The following is a 15,925-nucleotide window of genomic DNA, read 5'->3' on the forward strand; positions in this document are numbered from 1 at the left end:
CCTGTAAATAAACCAATTATTTATTCTAAAGGGTGGAAATCTTCAAACAATTCCAAGTCAGCTTTTGAATGAGGCAACAAAACACTCACTCCATGAGGGTTAAAACCTACTGAACCTACACAGAGTTTCAGAAGAGTCAAAGCACGTCACATAGTTCCTGAAATCAAATTTTAAGGATCAAAATCGTTTTATAAGTTTCAAAGTATTTAAGAATTGCTAGAGACTAAAAGGCAGAGCAGGACCAGCACAGCCAGTGATTCTAACACTAAATGATTAGGTATACAAATAACAAGTGCAAAATCAAGATGAAATGCTCATTTAAAAGAAAAAAGCCAAAAGCTTTTATCTTGAGCTTGGTCCACAGTCACCAATTTCCAATTTGATTTTTAAAATTAAAAAAATAAAAACAAAAAAACTGCTTACCTGAACCCTCAAGTTGTTAAGACTTAGCATGCACTATTCCCCACGCTAAGGAGTAATCAACAAAACTGATAAAAACTCTTTGCAGAAAGATCAACGGAAACCCATCTCCAAGGGGAGAAAATGGACCATCATCAAACAAGCCAATGAGAAGGATATCCACCAGCACAAGGCAGTGTCTAGGAAAGCCAAGGGGATAAAGGCCAAGGAAGCAAGATCAGTCTGGGCCTGCAGACAAAGAAAAAGAAGTGGTGAAAAACAGATGTCTAGAGAGGCACAGAGAAGAACCACCACATGATTCTGCATTTACATAATCACCGGAATGTTTTTGCATAAAGAAAATAAAAAGAACACTTGACACCTAATCATTCTTCCCTTCTTATAAACCATCACGTAGAATATACGGCTATTAGCATTTCACATAAATTGTCAGTTACAATCTTGAAACATACTGCTAACTACGAGTTTTTCATATATAAAGATCCATGTTAACAAGTGACCATATTCCAAAAAAGTCCTAATGTTTGTAAGTCCCATCCTTAACCTATCATTTCCTATCATTGCGATTTTGGCTACAAGTCTGAAAAGACTTTTCTCATATTTACAAAATATTGCTGCATCATATACAAAGAATTATTAATTTCCAAAACTGTAATACAAGATTTTACAAATAAGAGCTCACCCCAAAATAAAATGTAAGGCAATTATCTGTCTGAAAAACTACGCTGCATGTTTCCAGGAGTTTATATAGAGTATGTTTTTTATATAACCCTAATTACCCGATCAACAGGCATTATTGAAAGGATATCCATAAAATAACACAGGCATCAATTGCTGAGAGGGCCAGGTTTACTATCAGAGTCAAGGGATAAGAAAAATACTATAGCAACAGCAGAAGAAAGAAAATGAAATTAACAGAGGGTTAAAGTTGCTAAAAGTCTAAGAAAATTACACACAGAGGACAGTGTGATTTGAAAAGTAAATTTGCATCCACAAAGTGTTTTATTTAAGAGGCAATTTATTGCAAAACATATGGAGCCCACTTTTCTTGTGGGCAAAGCCAAGTTTATAGTATTTGCAATATTGAATCTAATAGGTTGCTGCGGAGTCTGACCTTTTTTAAAAAATAAGAAAATTGCCTGGTGTGGTGGCTCATGCCTGTAATCCCAGCACTTTGGGAGGCCGAGGTGGGCGGATCACGAGGTCAGGAGATCAAGACCATCCTGGCTAACACGGTGAAACCCCGTCTCTACTAAAAATACAAAAAATTAGCCGGGCGTGGTGGTGGGCACTTGTAGTCCCAGCTACTCAGGAGGCTGAGGCAGGAGAATGGCGTGAACCCGGGAGGCAGAGCTTGTAGTGAGCTGAGATCCGGCCACTGCACTCCAGCTTGGGCGACAGAGCGAGACTCCGTCTCAAAAAAAAAAAAAGAAAATTAATTGAAATGGCCTAGAGAACCCTACTTCTTCGTATTAATCCAGTGGTAACATAAATTTCTTCTCTTTTTTAAGGAAGAGGTAACACTCTGTTGCTGGAGTGTAATGGCACAATCATGGCTCACTGCAGCCTGAACTCAATCAGTCCTTCCACCTCAGCCTCCTAAGAAGCCAGGACTACAGGCGCCCACCACCGCTCCCAGCCATAAATTTCTTTATCACTTGTATCTCAGTGCTTTGGTTTCCTTCCCTGGCAAAGGGAATAATTTTACAATTCTCAAAAATGGTGTGAAACTTCATTAGCTACATTTTTTTTTTTGAGATGGAGACTTGCTCTGTCGCCCAGGCTGGAGTGCAGCAGCATGATCTCGGCTCACTGCAAGCTCCGCCTCCCGGGTTCACACCACTCTCCTGCCTCAGCCTCCCAAGTAGCTGGGACTACAGGTGCCCACCACCACACCCGGCTGATTTTTTATATTTTTTTTTAGTAGAGACAGGGTTTCACCTTGTTAGCCAGGATGGTCTCGATCTCCTGACCTCGTGATCCGCCCGTCTTGGCCTCCCAAAGTGCTGGGATTACAGGCGTGAGCCACACACCAGGCCTCATCAGCTGCATTTTAAGGAAGTTTTTGAAACTCCAATGTTGATTAAGAAACAACAGTTACTTTAGATTAGATTAACTAGTAAATGCATGACTCCAAAGTCTGCCATTTATACAAGAATTTCAGTCTAGATTCCATCGATTAGAAAAAAAAAATGCAAGTCCACTGCTTGGGAGGAGGAACTAAAACAATTACCAATTTGGAGACAGGTGGAAAAGCATTCATCCCGGGCACACATTAAATTTACGAAGCTCTAATAGATTAAAAAGAAAACATGAACTATACATATATTTTGAGAATCAGAGCCCAAAAGTGACATAAAGCAAACAGAAAGAAGACCACAGACATTTCCGACTCACACTGTCAAGATGTAAACAATATAATTGAACTGACCACAGAAAATGAGATTAAGCAGTACTAACCCCAGTAACTCTGAGGACCCCTTCCATGCCAGAGAACAAAAGATAGAGGGCTCCTGCTACTACAACCTTATGAAGAGTGACTCCAAGGCGTGGCCTAAAGAGGAAGCAAAGAGATATTTGAGTACATATGGGACAAATCCCAAAACAAGCTAAGTAACAGGAACTTGTGTTAACTAATATAGACCAACAATTTAAAGCAATAAACAGTATACATCTGAATCACCTAAGAGAAAAAAACTAAGAACTTATGGTCTTAAAACAAGACAGGGAACACTACAACTTAAGATCTGGTATCTGGTTACCACGTTTTATAAAATGTTTCCTTGGAGAGTTTTGAAGCATATTCACAAGTAGTATAATGCACCCTTATAAACCCTTCACTGAGGTCCAACCACCACCAACCTATGGTTAATTGTGTCCCATGCATACCCCATCCACTTTCCACTCTTTCATATTCTCTTGATGCAAATCCTAGACAGTATATCTTCGATATATTTCAGTATGTTTTTAATAAATGAGGACTTTATTTTTCTTTGGTATTTCAATGGCTATAAAAGGGCCTTTCTTTTTTTTCTCCTAAAGAAACAGAGTCTGACTCTGTCGCCCACGCTGAAGTACAGCAGCACAGTCACAGCTCACTGCAGCCGTGAACTCCTGGGCTCAAGCAACCCTCCCACCTCAGCCTCCTGAGTAGCTGAGGACTACAGGGAAGTCCCACTACACCCGGCTAATTTTTTATTTTTTTAAATGTTTTGTAGAGACAAGGTCTCACTGTGTTGTTCAGGCTGGTCTAGAACTCCTAAGATCAAGTGATTCTCCTGCATTGGCCTCCCCAAGGGCTGGGATTACAGGCATGAGCCACTGTGCCCGGCCCACAAAAGAAACTGTTAAAAAACACCACCAAAATACCACTATCAAATCTAAAAATTCTAACAATTCCTTAATGTAATCAAATATCTGATTACAGTTCACTAAATAGTATATTTGCAAGCTTGAAACCTAATATATGAAAAGTCTTCTGAGGAACTTCTGTTTGAAGGAGAAAAAATCTTACATCCTTGAGATTCAAAATCCTACACAACCAGAATCTACATGTTAACAAAATCCTTAGGTGATTCCTTAGTGTAGTGTAGTTTAAGATGCGCTGCCTTAAATCATGTCTGCATAGGCCTTACCAATATTTGTTCTTATATTTTTTGTTATACATTGGGGAAAACTCCGTAGGAGCAGGGAATTTTCTCCCCATTCATCTTGGAAACCTAGAATACTTCCTGGCATATAGGAGGCACTCAAATAATTGTCAAATAAATAAGTTTTAAGAATTAAAATTCCCCATATCTCTAATCCCATTTAAAGCAAAACTCCTTTAAATAAATAAACAAACTTAAAACAACTAACCTTAATCCTACTTAAGCACTATAAAGTGATGCTATAGCTATAGCATCACTTAATCCCACTTAAAGCAAAATTCCTTTAAATAATTGTCTATACAATTATTCTAATTTCTCTCCTCCTATTCTCTCTGGAACTCTCCCCAGTTGGGCTTTTGTACCTATCACTTCACCAAAACTACTCCTGTGATGGTCACTACGACCCTCCATGTAGGTAAACTCAATGGCCAATTCTCACTTGACCTATCAGGATCGCTTGACACAATCACATCCTCCTTGAAACACATTCTTCAGTTTTCTACCCACCTCACTGGTCACTCCTCAATTTCTTCTGCTACTTCATCTTACAGACTTCTAAATAATATTAAATATTCAAGGGCCCAGCCCTTGGACCTCTTCTCTATATATACTCACTTACTTGGTGACCAAATCCAGTCTCATGACCTTATTTATTTATTTATTTATTTATTTATTTATTTATTTATTTTTGGAGACAGAGTCTCGCTCTGTTACTCAGGCTAGAGTGTAGTGGCGTGATCTTGGCTCACTGCAATCTCCACCTCCAGGATTCAAGCGATTCTCTTGCCTCAGCCTCCCAAGTAGCTGGGACTATAGGTGCATGCCACCATATCCGGCTAATTTTTTGTATTTTAGTAGACACAGGGTTTCACTGTGTTGTCCAGGCTGGTCCTGAACCCCTGACCTCAGGCAATCTGCCCGCCTTGGCCTCCCAAAGTGTTAGGATTACAGGCATGAGCCACCATGCCTGGCCCTCGTGACTTTAAATAACATCTGTATCTTCATGACTCCCAAACTTTTATCTCTGCCCCAACCTCTCCCCTTTGTTTCCCCTACCTAGTTACCTAACTGAACTCCAATCTTGCCCCTGCTCCACACTTATTTCACCTAAGGTCTTCCTGAACTCAGTAAATCTTCAATTCCATCCTGCCATGTGATCAGATCAAAACAGTTGGCATCATCCTTAATTCCTCTTCTCTTTCACATCACACATCTGATCCATCAGCAAATTCCACTGGTTCCACCTTCAAAAATATATATAGAATCTGATCTCTACTCAGCATCTCTTCCCTTGGGTATACATATAGCTTCCTCACCTCCTTGAAGTCTCTGCTTAAATGTTATTAAGTGAAGCCCTCCTTGATCACCCTATATACAACTGCAAGCTCTAGCTCCGGCATTACCTGCTCCACTGCACTTTTCACTGACATATTAAAATATTTTACTCACTTAAATTTTGTCTTTGTCCCCTCCCTACACAAATGTAAGCTCAAAATCTTCTGTTTACTTGCTATATCCCCAGGGCCTGGAACAATGCCTCGAAGAATGCCTAGAGAAGACACTCAATACAAATAAAATTTTTTGGATAGAAAAATATTTTCAGTTACAGCAAGAATGAGTTTCTCATAAAAAATCTAATTTGCAAAAAATATTTTGGAAGTATAAAGTCACTGTAAGTTTATTATAAAAGCCTGGTGTTTCAATCTTATTTGTTCTAAGTTTTCCTGCAGATGCTCCTCTTAGGAAGTGAAATGAAACACTAACATTTTCCCAACATTTACAAGGCTACAAAATTTCAGATACCTTTCTTGTTTCAGAATTCTTTTTTTTTTTTTTTGAGTCGGAGTCTCGCTGTGTTGCCCAGGCTGGAGTGCAGTGGCACGATCCTGGCTCACTGCAAGCTCTGCCTTCTGGGTTCACGCCATTCTCCTGCCTCAGCCTCCGGAGTAGCTGGGACTACAGGCGCCTGCCACCACGCCCAGCTAATTTTTTGTATTTTTAGTAGAGACCGGGTTTCATCGTGTTAGCTAGGATGATCTCGATCTCCTGACCTCATGATTCGGCCTCCCAAAGTGCTGGCATTACAGGCGTGAACCACCGCACCCGGCCAGAATTATTTCTTTTATCAACTATTTCAGAACTACTACATTGGGAACATGCAGTACTGTTTTAATTTAATCAGCATTTAAATTTGCTCTTCCATACAGGAAGTTAATACTTACTTGACGATGCCATATCCCAGACTGACTATGATGACCAGGGTTCGAGCCAGTGAGCGTTTCACTGCTGAAAGCAGCTCTGCAAGGATCAAAGCACCCTGGACTATGAAAAAGAAGGGGAGAAATGGCACCATAACCTAAGTTTGGCAACAGGCAAGATGCCAATACTAGATTGCTGATTTCTACACTCTTCAGAGTAAGCATTGATATTAGTCCTGCTAAAATAGAATACCTCTTCTGCAGCTTTTACAGTATACAAGCTGACACCACTCACAATCTTACTCATGTGTATGTATGGCAATCTGAGTATGCTCAACTCAGCTCCCTCCCCCACCTGCCCCCAAATTCACTAAAACTTTAACAGAATACCTCACCCTATATGGAGAGTTTGTAGCATCAAGACAACTTCCCCCATTTTTAAAAACTGTGAAATACAGCTACACATAGAAAAGCATAAAACACACTCGTGTACACACTTGTTGGCATGTATAGTTTAACTCATTTTCAGATCTACTATTTTTAAGACCTTTCAAGGACCAGGGAAAATCTTATCAGTTTATCTCACAATAATGATTATGACTAAATTAAATGGTCTGACAAGAAAAAAACCAAAGCAATCACAAAAAACTACAGTATAAAACAACTTCTGTCATTACCAGTTCACCTTACTAAACCATAAGCACCCTCCTATTTTCTTGAGATGACTATATTTTATCAATTAGATGCACTTTCCCACCACATTTTGAGGTTTTTTAAATCAAGGTGTGTCTTACAATCAATGACATTTTACAACTAAATTGACACCGTTTACTTTCTCAGATGGATAATGGTGCCTTAGAAATCAATGGAAATTGAGATTTGATGATGTTAATAATTACTCCCAAAGTGGCCACTACTGTTGTGACTTTTGTGAGCATATTTCAGTAAAATTACTCTTACATCACTGAACTCATAAGATTAAAAACAAAAGTCAGAATCATAGTGATTCTGCTTAAGTTATTGCAATAATTAAGTAATTGAAAAGTTAAGCCTGTTTAGTGACTGCTGACCTTAGGAATATTTTCACACATCTCAGCTTCCAACCACTCGAACCGGCAAAGATTTTTTGGTTACTTACCAGATTCTCCTTTGTATCGGATATTCTGAAATTCTGCATAGAAGACAGCTTTCTCAAGCATTCCCAGGAATATGACAGCACCAATCCAAAACTGAATTCTCAGGAGATCTCTCCAGTAGCAGGCAGACCATGCCAGCCACAGAACACCAAACAGGACATATACAATACACATCACCATGAAAAACTGTTATCAAATTGGGTAAAAGATAAAAAGGAGAATTAGAACCAAGAGTCAAGTCTGTATATATACTATATATATATATTTTTTAAAGAGATGGGGTTTTGCTATGTTGCCCAGGATGGTCTTGAACTTCTGGGCTCAAGCAATCCTCCCATCTCTGCCTCCCAAAGTGTTAGGATTACAGGCATAAGCCACAGTGCCTGTCCTGAATCAATATACAGTCTTAACAAGTTATAAAAATATACATATTCTACCTTCTAGTTAAAAAATAATTATTCCTTTGGAGCTTAACACTAACTAACATGAAAAATTATCTTGTCTTGAGCAGAGAAGACTACATAGGAACTTGTCCTCGAGAGCGAATGCTCTCACATACGTGTGTGTGTATATATATATGTATCACACATGCATACCATATAAAAGGTGCTATTATACACATACACACATGTATGGTATATATAGAGAGCACTCAGTCTGCTCTCCTATAGTAAAAGAGCTTTTTCTGGTCAGGCGTGGTAATTCACACCTGTAATAGTGCCTTGGGAAGCTGAGGCAGGAGGATTGCTTGAGGTCATGAGTTCAAGGCCAGTCTGGGCAACATAGCAAGACTCTGTCCCTACAAAAAATAAAAATTAGGCCAGGCATGGTGGCTCACGCCTATAATCCCAGCACTTTGGGAGGCAGAGGTGGGCAGATCACATGAGGTTAGGAGTTCAATACCAGCCTGGCCAAAACATGGTGAAACCCTGTCTCTACTAAAAAATATGAAAATTAGCTGGGCATGGTGGCTCACACCTGTAGTCCCAGCTACTCAGGAGGCTGAGGCAGGAGAATCACTTGAACCCAGGAGCTGGAGGTTGCAGTGAGCCGAGATCGTGTCATTCCACTCCAGTCTGGGTGACAGAGTGAGACTACGTTTCAAGATAAAAAATAATAAAATAAAATAAAAATTAGCCAGGCATAGTGGCACACGCCTGTTGTCCTAGCTGCTCGAGAGGCTAAGGTGGAGGGTAGCTTGAGCCTGGAGTTTAAGGCTGCAGTGAGCCATTATCCATTATCATGCCACTGCACTCCAGCCTGGGAGACACAGTGAGACTCTCTTTCTTTTTTTTTTTTTAAAAGAAGGAGCTATTTCAGCTCACGATCTAAATTATGTAGATGAAGACAACACTGAAGAAGAAAAATGGCATGATTAGGATACATCTAGAGGCAAGGAAACACAGCAAAATAAGAAAACGATTAAAGGGAAAGGAAGAAGAGAATAATCATGAACAAAGGAAAGCAAAAATATATTAAGGATATTCTGAGGCTGGGCGCGGTGGCTCATGGCTGTAATCCCAGCACTTTGGGAGGCCGAGGCAGGCGGATCATGAGGTCAGGGGATCGAGACCATCCTGGTTAACACGGGGAAACCCCGTCTCTACTAAAAATACAAAAATTAGCCGGGTGTGGTGGCGGGCACCTGTAGTCCCAGCTACTTGGGAGGCTGAGGCAGGAGAATGGCGTGAACCCAGGAGGCAGAGGTTGCAGTGAGCCGAGATTGCGCCATTGCACTACTCCAGCCTAGGCAACAAAGCGAGACTCTGTCTCAAACAAACAAAAAACAAAACAAAAAAAAGAAAAGGATATTCTGAGACACAGACGTATGCACACATACATGTATGTGCACACGTACACACACAAAATGAAGAGAAGGGAACTTCATCATTTAGCTAATTTTTTGTTGTTGAGACAGTCTCACTCTGTCGCCCAGGCTGGAGTACAGTGGCACGATCTTGGCTCACAGCAGCCTCTGCCTCCTGGGTTCAAGCAATTCTCCTGCTTCAAACTCCCGAGTAGCTAAGACTACAGACACCTGCCACCACACCCAGCTAGTTTTTGTATTTTTAGTACAGACGGGGTTTCACCACGTTGGCCGGGCTGGTCTCGAACTCCTCACCTCAAGTGATCTGCCTGCCTCAGCCTCCCAAAGTGTTGGGATTACAGACATGAGCCAGGGTACCCAGCCTCATTTAGTTAATGTAAGTGGGATCAGAAACGACAGAGTTGTAGTAAAAAGTGCCCCACTATGGATCCTAGAGAGAATGTGAGATGACCTTTGAGGTATTTCCACAGGTCACTGACCCCTTCATTATATGGATAAGAAAATGAGGCACACAAGGGTATACTGACTCTCTCAAAGTCCCAGTCTAATAAGAAATAAATCCAGGACTACAAGCAACATTTTCTGAATTGCATAGGAACAATTCATTAAAAAGAATACTGCCACAAAATATGGGACAATCTTCGAACCCGAAACCATTCAATACTGAGGTTAAATAATATAAAGTCACTTACAATCATCAAAGGATAGTCTTCAAGCGTGAGGTATTCATAGGGACCCTTCACTTCAACAGTCACTGCCAAAACACAGTCCTCAGAATTAATTTACAGGCCGCAGAAATTAAACAAAAATATTGCCTAACATTTGTTTCATGAAATCAGTAAGAATTTCATTGGGTCATTTACTTTTAGGCACTTCAATCCTGGTCAATATTACATTATATTTGTACAGCACTTGGAAAGTCATTAAGTGTTCTCGGCCGGGCGCGGTGGCTCAAGCCTGTAATCCCAGCACTTTGGGAGGCCGAGACGGGCGGATCACGAGGTCAGGAGATCGAGACCATCCTGGCTAACACGGTGAAACCCCGTCTCTACTAAAAATACAAAAAATTAGCCGGGCGAGGTGGCGGGCGCCTGTAGTCCCAACTACTCGGGAGGCTGAGGCAGGAGAATGGCGTGGACCCGGGAGGCGGAGCTTGCAGTGAGCTGAGATCCGGCCATTGCACTCCAGCCTGGGCGGCAGAGCGAGACTCCGTCTCAAAAAAAAAAAAAAAAAAAGTGTTCTCATACTTCACGCTGTGTCCTGCACAGGTTTCCATGCCTCCACCATAGTCTGAAGTGGGAAGGCTCTTTTGCTTCCATACTCACATCTTTAAAAAGACTAGACTGAATATTTCCTCCACGCAGCCTTCTCTGGCTGCCCATCTGGAACAACTCTACACATACTCTAAATTCTAAACATATTTCACATATACTTTTCCTTACTACACATCAGTAAAATATGCCTTACAGGACTTCCTTTTTACATACTGCCATCTTATTTGTTTTCTATCTTTCCTCATCTGTATTTTCCTATTGCTTTACTATTTTTTCATGGACTCCAATTTTATGTGATCTTGCTACATTCATGTATCATTTTCAGAATGAAGGCAATGGAAAAAAACTTAAAAATTTAAATTAACTTACACAAAAAAAATACCATCCTTGATACAATAAGATTGAAATCTTGGCCGGGCGCGGTGGCTCAAGCCTGTAATCCCAGCACTTTGGGAGGCCGAGACGGGCGGATCACGAGGTCAGGCGATCGAGACCATCCTGGCTAACACAGTGAAACCCCGTCTCTACTGAAAAATACAAAAAAATAGCCGGGTGAGGTGGCGGGCGCCTGTAGTCCCAGCTACTCGGGAGGCTGAGGCAGGAGAATGGCGTGAACCCGGGAGGCGGAGCTTGCAGTGAGCTGAGATCCGGCCACAGCGCTCCAGCCTGGGCGACAGCGCAAGACTCCCTCTCAAAAAAAAAAAAAAAAAAAAAAAAAAAAAAAATGAAATCTAGCTTCACAATCATGTACCCTAGATTCTCACTCAAAAGTAAAAATAACTCAAAAGTTCAGATGCTTTGAAGCAAAGCTCCATCCAATAAACATAGAATTGAACTTCCCCAAAACCTGCTAGTTAACATTTTTCAAAGAATTTGTTAATAACAAAGTGTTTAATGAGACAGAAAAAGGAATAGTAACAACATAAATCTGAAAGACGTATTTGCCTTAGTAAAGCAAACTTATTGACTAATTCTAAGATTATCTGTAATTTAAAAAACGATTTCAAGATGGACTATTTTATTACTGTATTGATAAAATAATTTGGATACATTCTAGGTATAATTAATAAATAAAAATCTGACTTATTTGAGCAGTGATCATCCCTAGAGACAGACTAGTAACTGTTCATTCAACAAAAATTCCCTACTAGCTTCTGATATACCATTATTTAAAGTAAACCATATCCAATACTTACATGAAAAAAAGCACTCCATAAGAGCAATTATAAAAATTTCAGAGCAAAACTGATTTTTTTTTTTTTTTTTTTTTTTTTTTGAGACGGAGTCTGGCTCTGTCGCCCGGGCTGGAGTGCAGTGGCCGGATCTCAGCTCACTGCAAGCTCCGCCCCCCGGGTTTACGCCATTCTCCTGCCTCAGCCTCCCGAGTAGCTGGGACTACAGGCGCCCGCCGCCTCGCCCGGCTAGTTTTTTGTATTTTTTAGTAGAGACGGGGTTTCACCGTGTTCGCCAGGATGGTCTCGATCTCCTGACCTAGTGATCCGCCCGTCTCGGCCTCCCAAAGTGCTGGGATTACAGGCTTGAGCCACCGCGCCCGGCCAAAAACTGATTATTAAATCTATACCTTCCTAATTCAATAAAAGAGTAAACAAAATATTCAGTAAATATTTGCATCATATTCTTTGCCTACTCTATGCCTTGGTCAGCAAAACACAGCACATGTGCCAAATCTGGCCATCAGCTTTTTCTGTTAGTAAAGTTTTATTGGAATACAGCCACATCCACTCATTTACATATTGTCTACAGTTGCCTCTGCACCACCATCGCAGAGTTGGGTAGTTATAATAGAGAAAATATTTACTATCTGGCTCTTTAAGAAAAAAATCTGCCATCCCCTGCTCTATGCTAAAATATACATTTACTAAGCACTTATTATTTCACAGGCCTATGGAAAACATAGCAGATAAAATGTAAGTAAGATGTTTTCTACCATTAAATGGGTAACCGCCTTGCAGGGGAGAGGGAGTTGAAAAGTTACATAGAGAACTGTCCCTCTCAGCCAGACTAGAAGGATAAGTATATATTTTCCAGAACAAAGTAAAAAGCCTTCTAGGTAGAGGAAATAACATGAACAAAACAGCTGTGAAAATGTGTGGTATATTTAAAGAACAAATATAGTCTGAGACTGCACATAATACCATATAGTAGTAGTATTTTGGCATAAGGCAGCAAAAGGTAAACTGGGGCAAGTTGTAAAGAGTTTTATAAACCTTGCTGCAAAACGTAGACATTCTATAGGCAATGGGGAGCCATTAAAGGTTTCGATGAAGGCAAGAAAAATGATAAAACTGTATTAGCGATAATGTAGCTTCTCCCTTCCAAAAAAATAAGGGTAAGATATTTTCGAAATGAGAAAACAAGGCCAGGTATGGTGGCTCACGCCTGTAATCCCAGCACATTGTGAGGCCAAGGCGGGCAGATCACTCGAAGTCAGGAGTTCAAGACCAGTCTGGCCAACGTGGTGAAACTAAAAATATAATCTACTAAATAAAAATTTAGTATATTTAATAATTTAGCAGATAAATAATAATTTAGTAGGTTGTAAAAATACAATCTACTAAAAATACAAAAATTAGCTAGGTGTGATGGTGCAGGCCTGTAATCCCAGCTACTTGGGAGGCTGAGGCAGCAGAATCACTTGAACCCAGGAGGCAGAGGTTGCATTGAAATGAGATCACACCACTGCACTCCAGCCTGGGTGACAGAGTGAGACTCTATCTCAAAAAAAAAAAAAAAAGAAAAAGAAAAAAGAAAGAAAAAGAAACAAAACAAAAAAGGATATAAGCTCAAAAACAAGACAGACATTTCCAAGAATCAAAACAAAAACTCAGAACAATGCATGAGGCTGACTCCGTGATCATGCTGGGCTCTTGGACCAAAAGCAGGCTATGGTAGTTGGAAGTGCTGTCCCTATGGGATCTATGGTAGTTGGAAGTAGAGTTCCTATGGGATCACTGAAGCTAGCAGGTTTCAAAGAAAAAGAAGAGGGACCAGAGCCAGGCTGGATGCATGAAGAAGCTGAAGTAGGGTGGAATACAGCTTCTCTTCCAACATTTTCAAAGAAAGAAGGTTGAAAATGAACACTAGTAACTGTGCCTTGAGACTATAATCCATTAAGTCATAGGCCTAAAGAGACAGGAGGATACACATGTATGAGTGAGGGGGAGAGGGGCAGGGAGAGAGGAAGAAGGAGGGAGGGAGGAAGAGAAAGAGAGAGACAGAGAGAATGTGTGTGTGTGTGTGTGTGTGTGTGTGTCAAAACCAAGTAGTGGTATCCCAGAAGTTCAACAATGATTTAATGTTAGAATATCAGTTAATTTAATGTATGACATTACCTTATTAAATGAGAAAGCCCATATGATCATTTAAATCAGTACAATTAAACTATTTGATAAAGCTAAATATTCATTCTTAACTTTTTTTTTAACAAAGGAAACTACTCTCATTAAACTAGGAATAGAAAGGAACATCCTTAACCAAATAAAGAATATTTCAAAAGTTCTACAGTAAACCTAGTACTTAATGATGAAATATACCAATACAGCCAGTAAAGTCAGGAACGAAGTAATGGTGGCTGCCATCATTGTTTCTATTCCATATTCTGCTTAAGAAAGCAGGGTAGGAAAGGAAATTGCAAAAATACAAAGATGAAACAAAGGGGAAACCACAGGAAATAAGACCAGTTAGGAAGTTCTTGCAAATTCCACGTAAGAGATGATGACTCTATGAAACTAGGCAGCAACCCTGGAAAGGAGAACACTTAAATTCTTGAGACACTAAAAACTACCAATGTTAATTTTTTCTTTTTTTTTTTTTTGAGATGGAGTTTCATTCTTGTTGCCCAGGCTGGAGTGCAATGGTGCGATCTCAGCTCCCGCAACTTCCATCTCCCGGGTTCAAGCAATTCTCCTGCCACAGCCTCCTGAGTAGCTGCGATTACAGGCATGTGCCACCACACCCAGCTAATTTTGTATTTTTAGTAGAGACGGGGTTTCTCCATGTTGGTCAGGCTGGTCTTGAACTCCCGACCTCACGTGATCTGCCTGCCTCGGCCTCCCAAAGTGCTGGGATTACAGGCATGAGCCACCGCACCTGGCCAACATTAATTTAAAATTTCCTGATCTCTAGCTTGGTGACCAAGTTTTGATAATTCTAGTTCAGAATACTGAAAACATGTTACTAACTAAAAATTTTAAAAGCAGGAGTACCAAATGAAGGAAAAAGAAATCTGATATCTGTAATACCTAATAAAAAAGCATATGTAAAGTACATGAATGACATAACCAGATAATAACATAACCATTAAAAAAAAAACAAACACTGAACTTACTGGTAAAAAGATTACTCAGTGAATTTTCTTTTGATGATTCCTTTGAGGATGAAATGCCAATATGTACAATAAAAATGTATGGTGCATCTTGCCAAGTTTGCAATGGTTCATGCATTGCCTAGAGAGGGAAAAGGGCAACACATCTGTAAATCTTAAGAATTAAGAGCACAAATTAATAATACAATATGCAAATTTTGCTCCAGAATGTGCCCAGAAATATGATAAAGTCCTTCTCTTTCATTCATTGAAACAATAGGCACAACAAACCAAACAAGCCTAAAGTAGGCTAGATTATGAAGACTACATAAAGTAGGCTAGATTATGAATACCGCATAAAGTAGGCTAGATTATGAATAATACTGCATAAAGTAGGCTAGATTATGCATACTGCATAAAGTAGGCTAGATTATGCATACTGCATAAAGTAGGCTAGATTATGAATACTACATAAAGTAGGCTGGATTATGAATACTGCATAAAGTAGGCTAGATTATGAATAATACTGCATAAAGTAGGCTGGATTATGAATACTGCATAAAGTAGGCTGGATTATGAATACTGCATAAAGTAGGCTAGATTATGAATTACTAAAAGGCAAGATACCGCAAGTCTTGTACACAAAAATCACATTTAAGGTATTTTTTTAACGAGGAAAACCCCAACTAAAATCACTAAATTTAATCTTTGTTTAACTAAGCCATAGTAGGATACTAGTTTGTGTTTTATGCAGACATTACAAAGGAATTTAAATAAAGAATTATTTAAATCACCTTAAACAAAAATTAATGATGGTATCAGTAAAATGAATTCTAATCGTCAATTCCTGAATAATTCCCTTTGTTCAACATGCTTCCCAAGAATATCAGAATTTCTGCTGACACGGTCTCACATTTATACCGAAATTCAACCTTGGGCTAGTCTATGTGGTAAGCAAGAGTCACTACCCCTCAAAGTCAAAGAAGACAAATTAACAGTGTCCAAGTCCTTGACTTTGAGGGGTAGTGACTCTTGCTTTCCACATAGACTAGAGTCTTCACAAACAGAAGACTAAGATACAATGATAAAGATGAA

At 39.8% G+C, this 15,925-nt stretch overlaps 1 protein-coding gene across 6 annotated transcripts in view; it reads right to left on the bottom strand.

Moving 5' to 3' along the window:
- The window catches only part of TMEM87A (transmembrane protein 87A), a 63,930-nt gene that overhangs the window by 20,738 nt on the left and 27,267 nt on the right, over nucleotides 1–15,925 (bottom strand). For 2 of the 6 annotated variants that reach the window (XM_077937609.1, XM_077937611.1), the window contains exons 7-12: nucleotides 14,855–14,972; nucleotides 9,925–9,986; nucleotides 7,407–7,590; nucleotides 6,293–6,392; nucleotides 2,881–2,974; nucleotides 576–648 (exon numbers count right to left, since the gene is read on the bottom strand). In XM_077937609.1, the coding sequence (XP_077793735.1) occupies nucleotides 576–648; nucleotides 2,881–2,974; nucleotides 6,293–6,392; nucleotides 7,407–7,590; nucleotides 9,925–9,986; nucleotides 14,855–14,972 (631 nt within the window). 6 annotated transcript variants of the gene reach the window in all.

Source organism: Macaca mulatta, chromosome 7 (assembly GCF_049350105.2).
Source record: "Macaca mulatta isolate MMU2019108-1 chromosome 7, T2T-MMU8v2.0, whole genome shotgun sequence".
Taxonomy (NCBI): Eukaryota; Metazoa; Chordata; class Mammalia; order Primates; family Cercopithecidae; genus Macaca; species Macaca mulatta.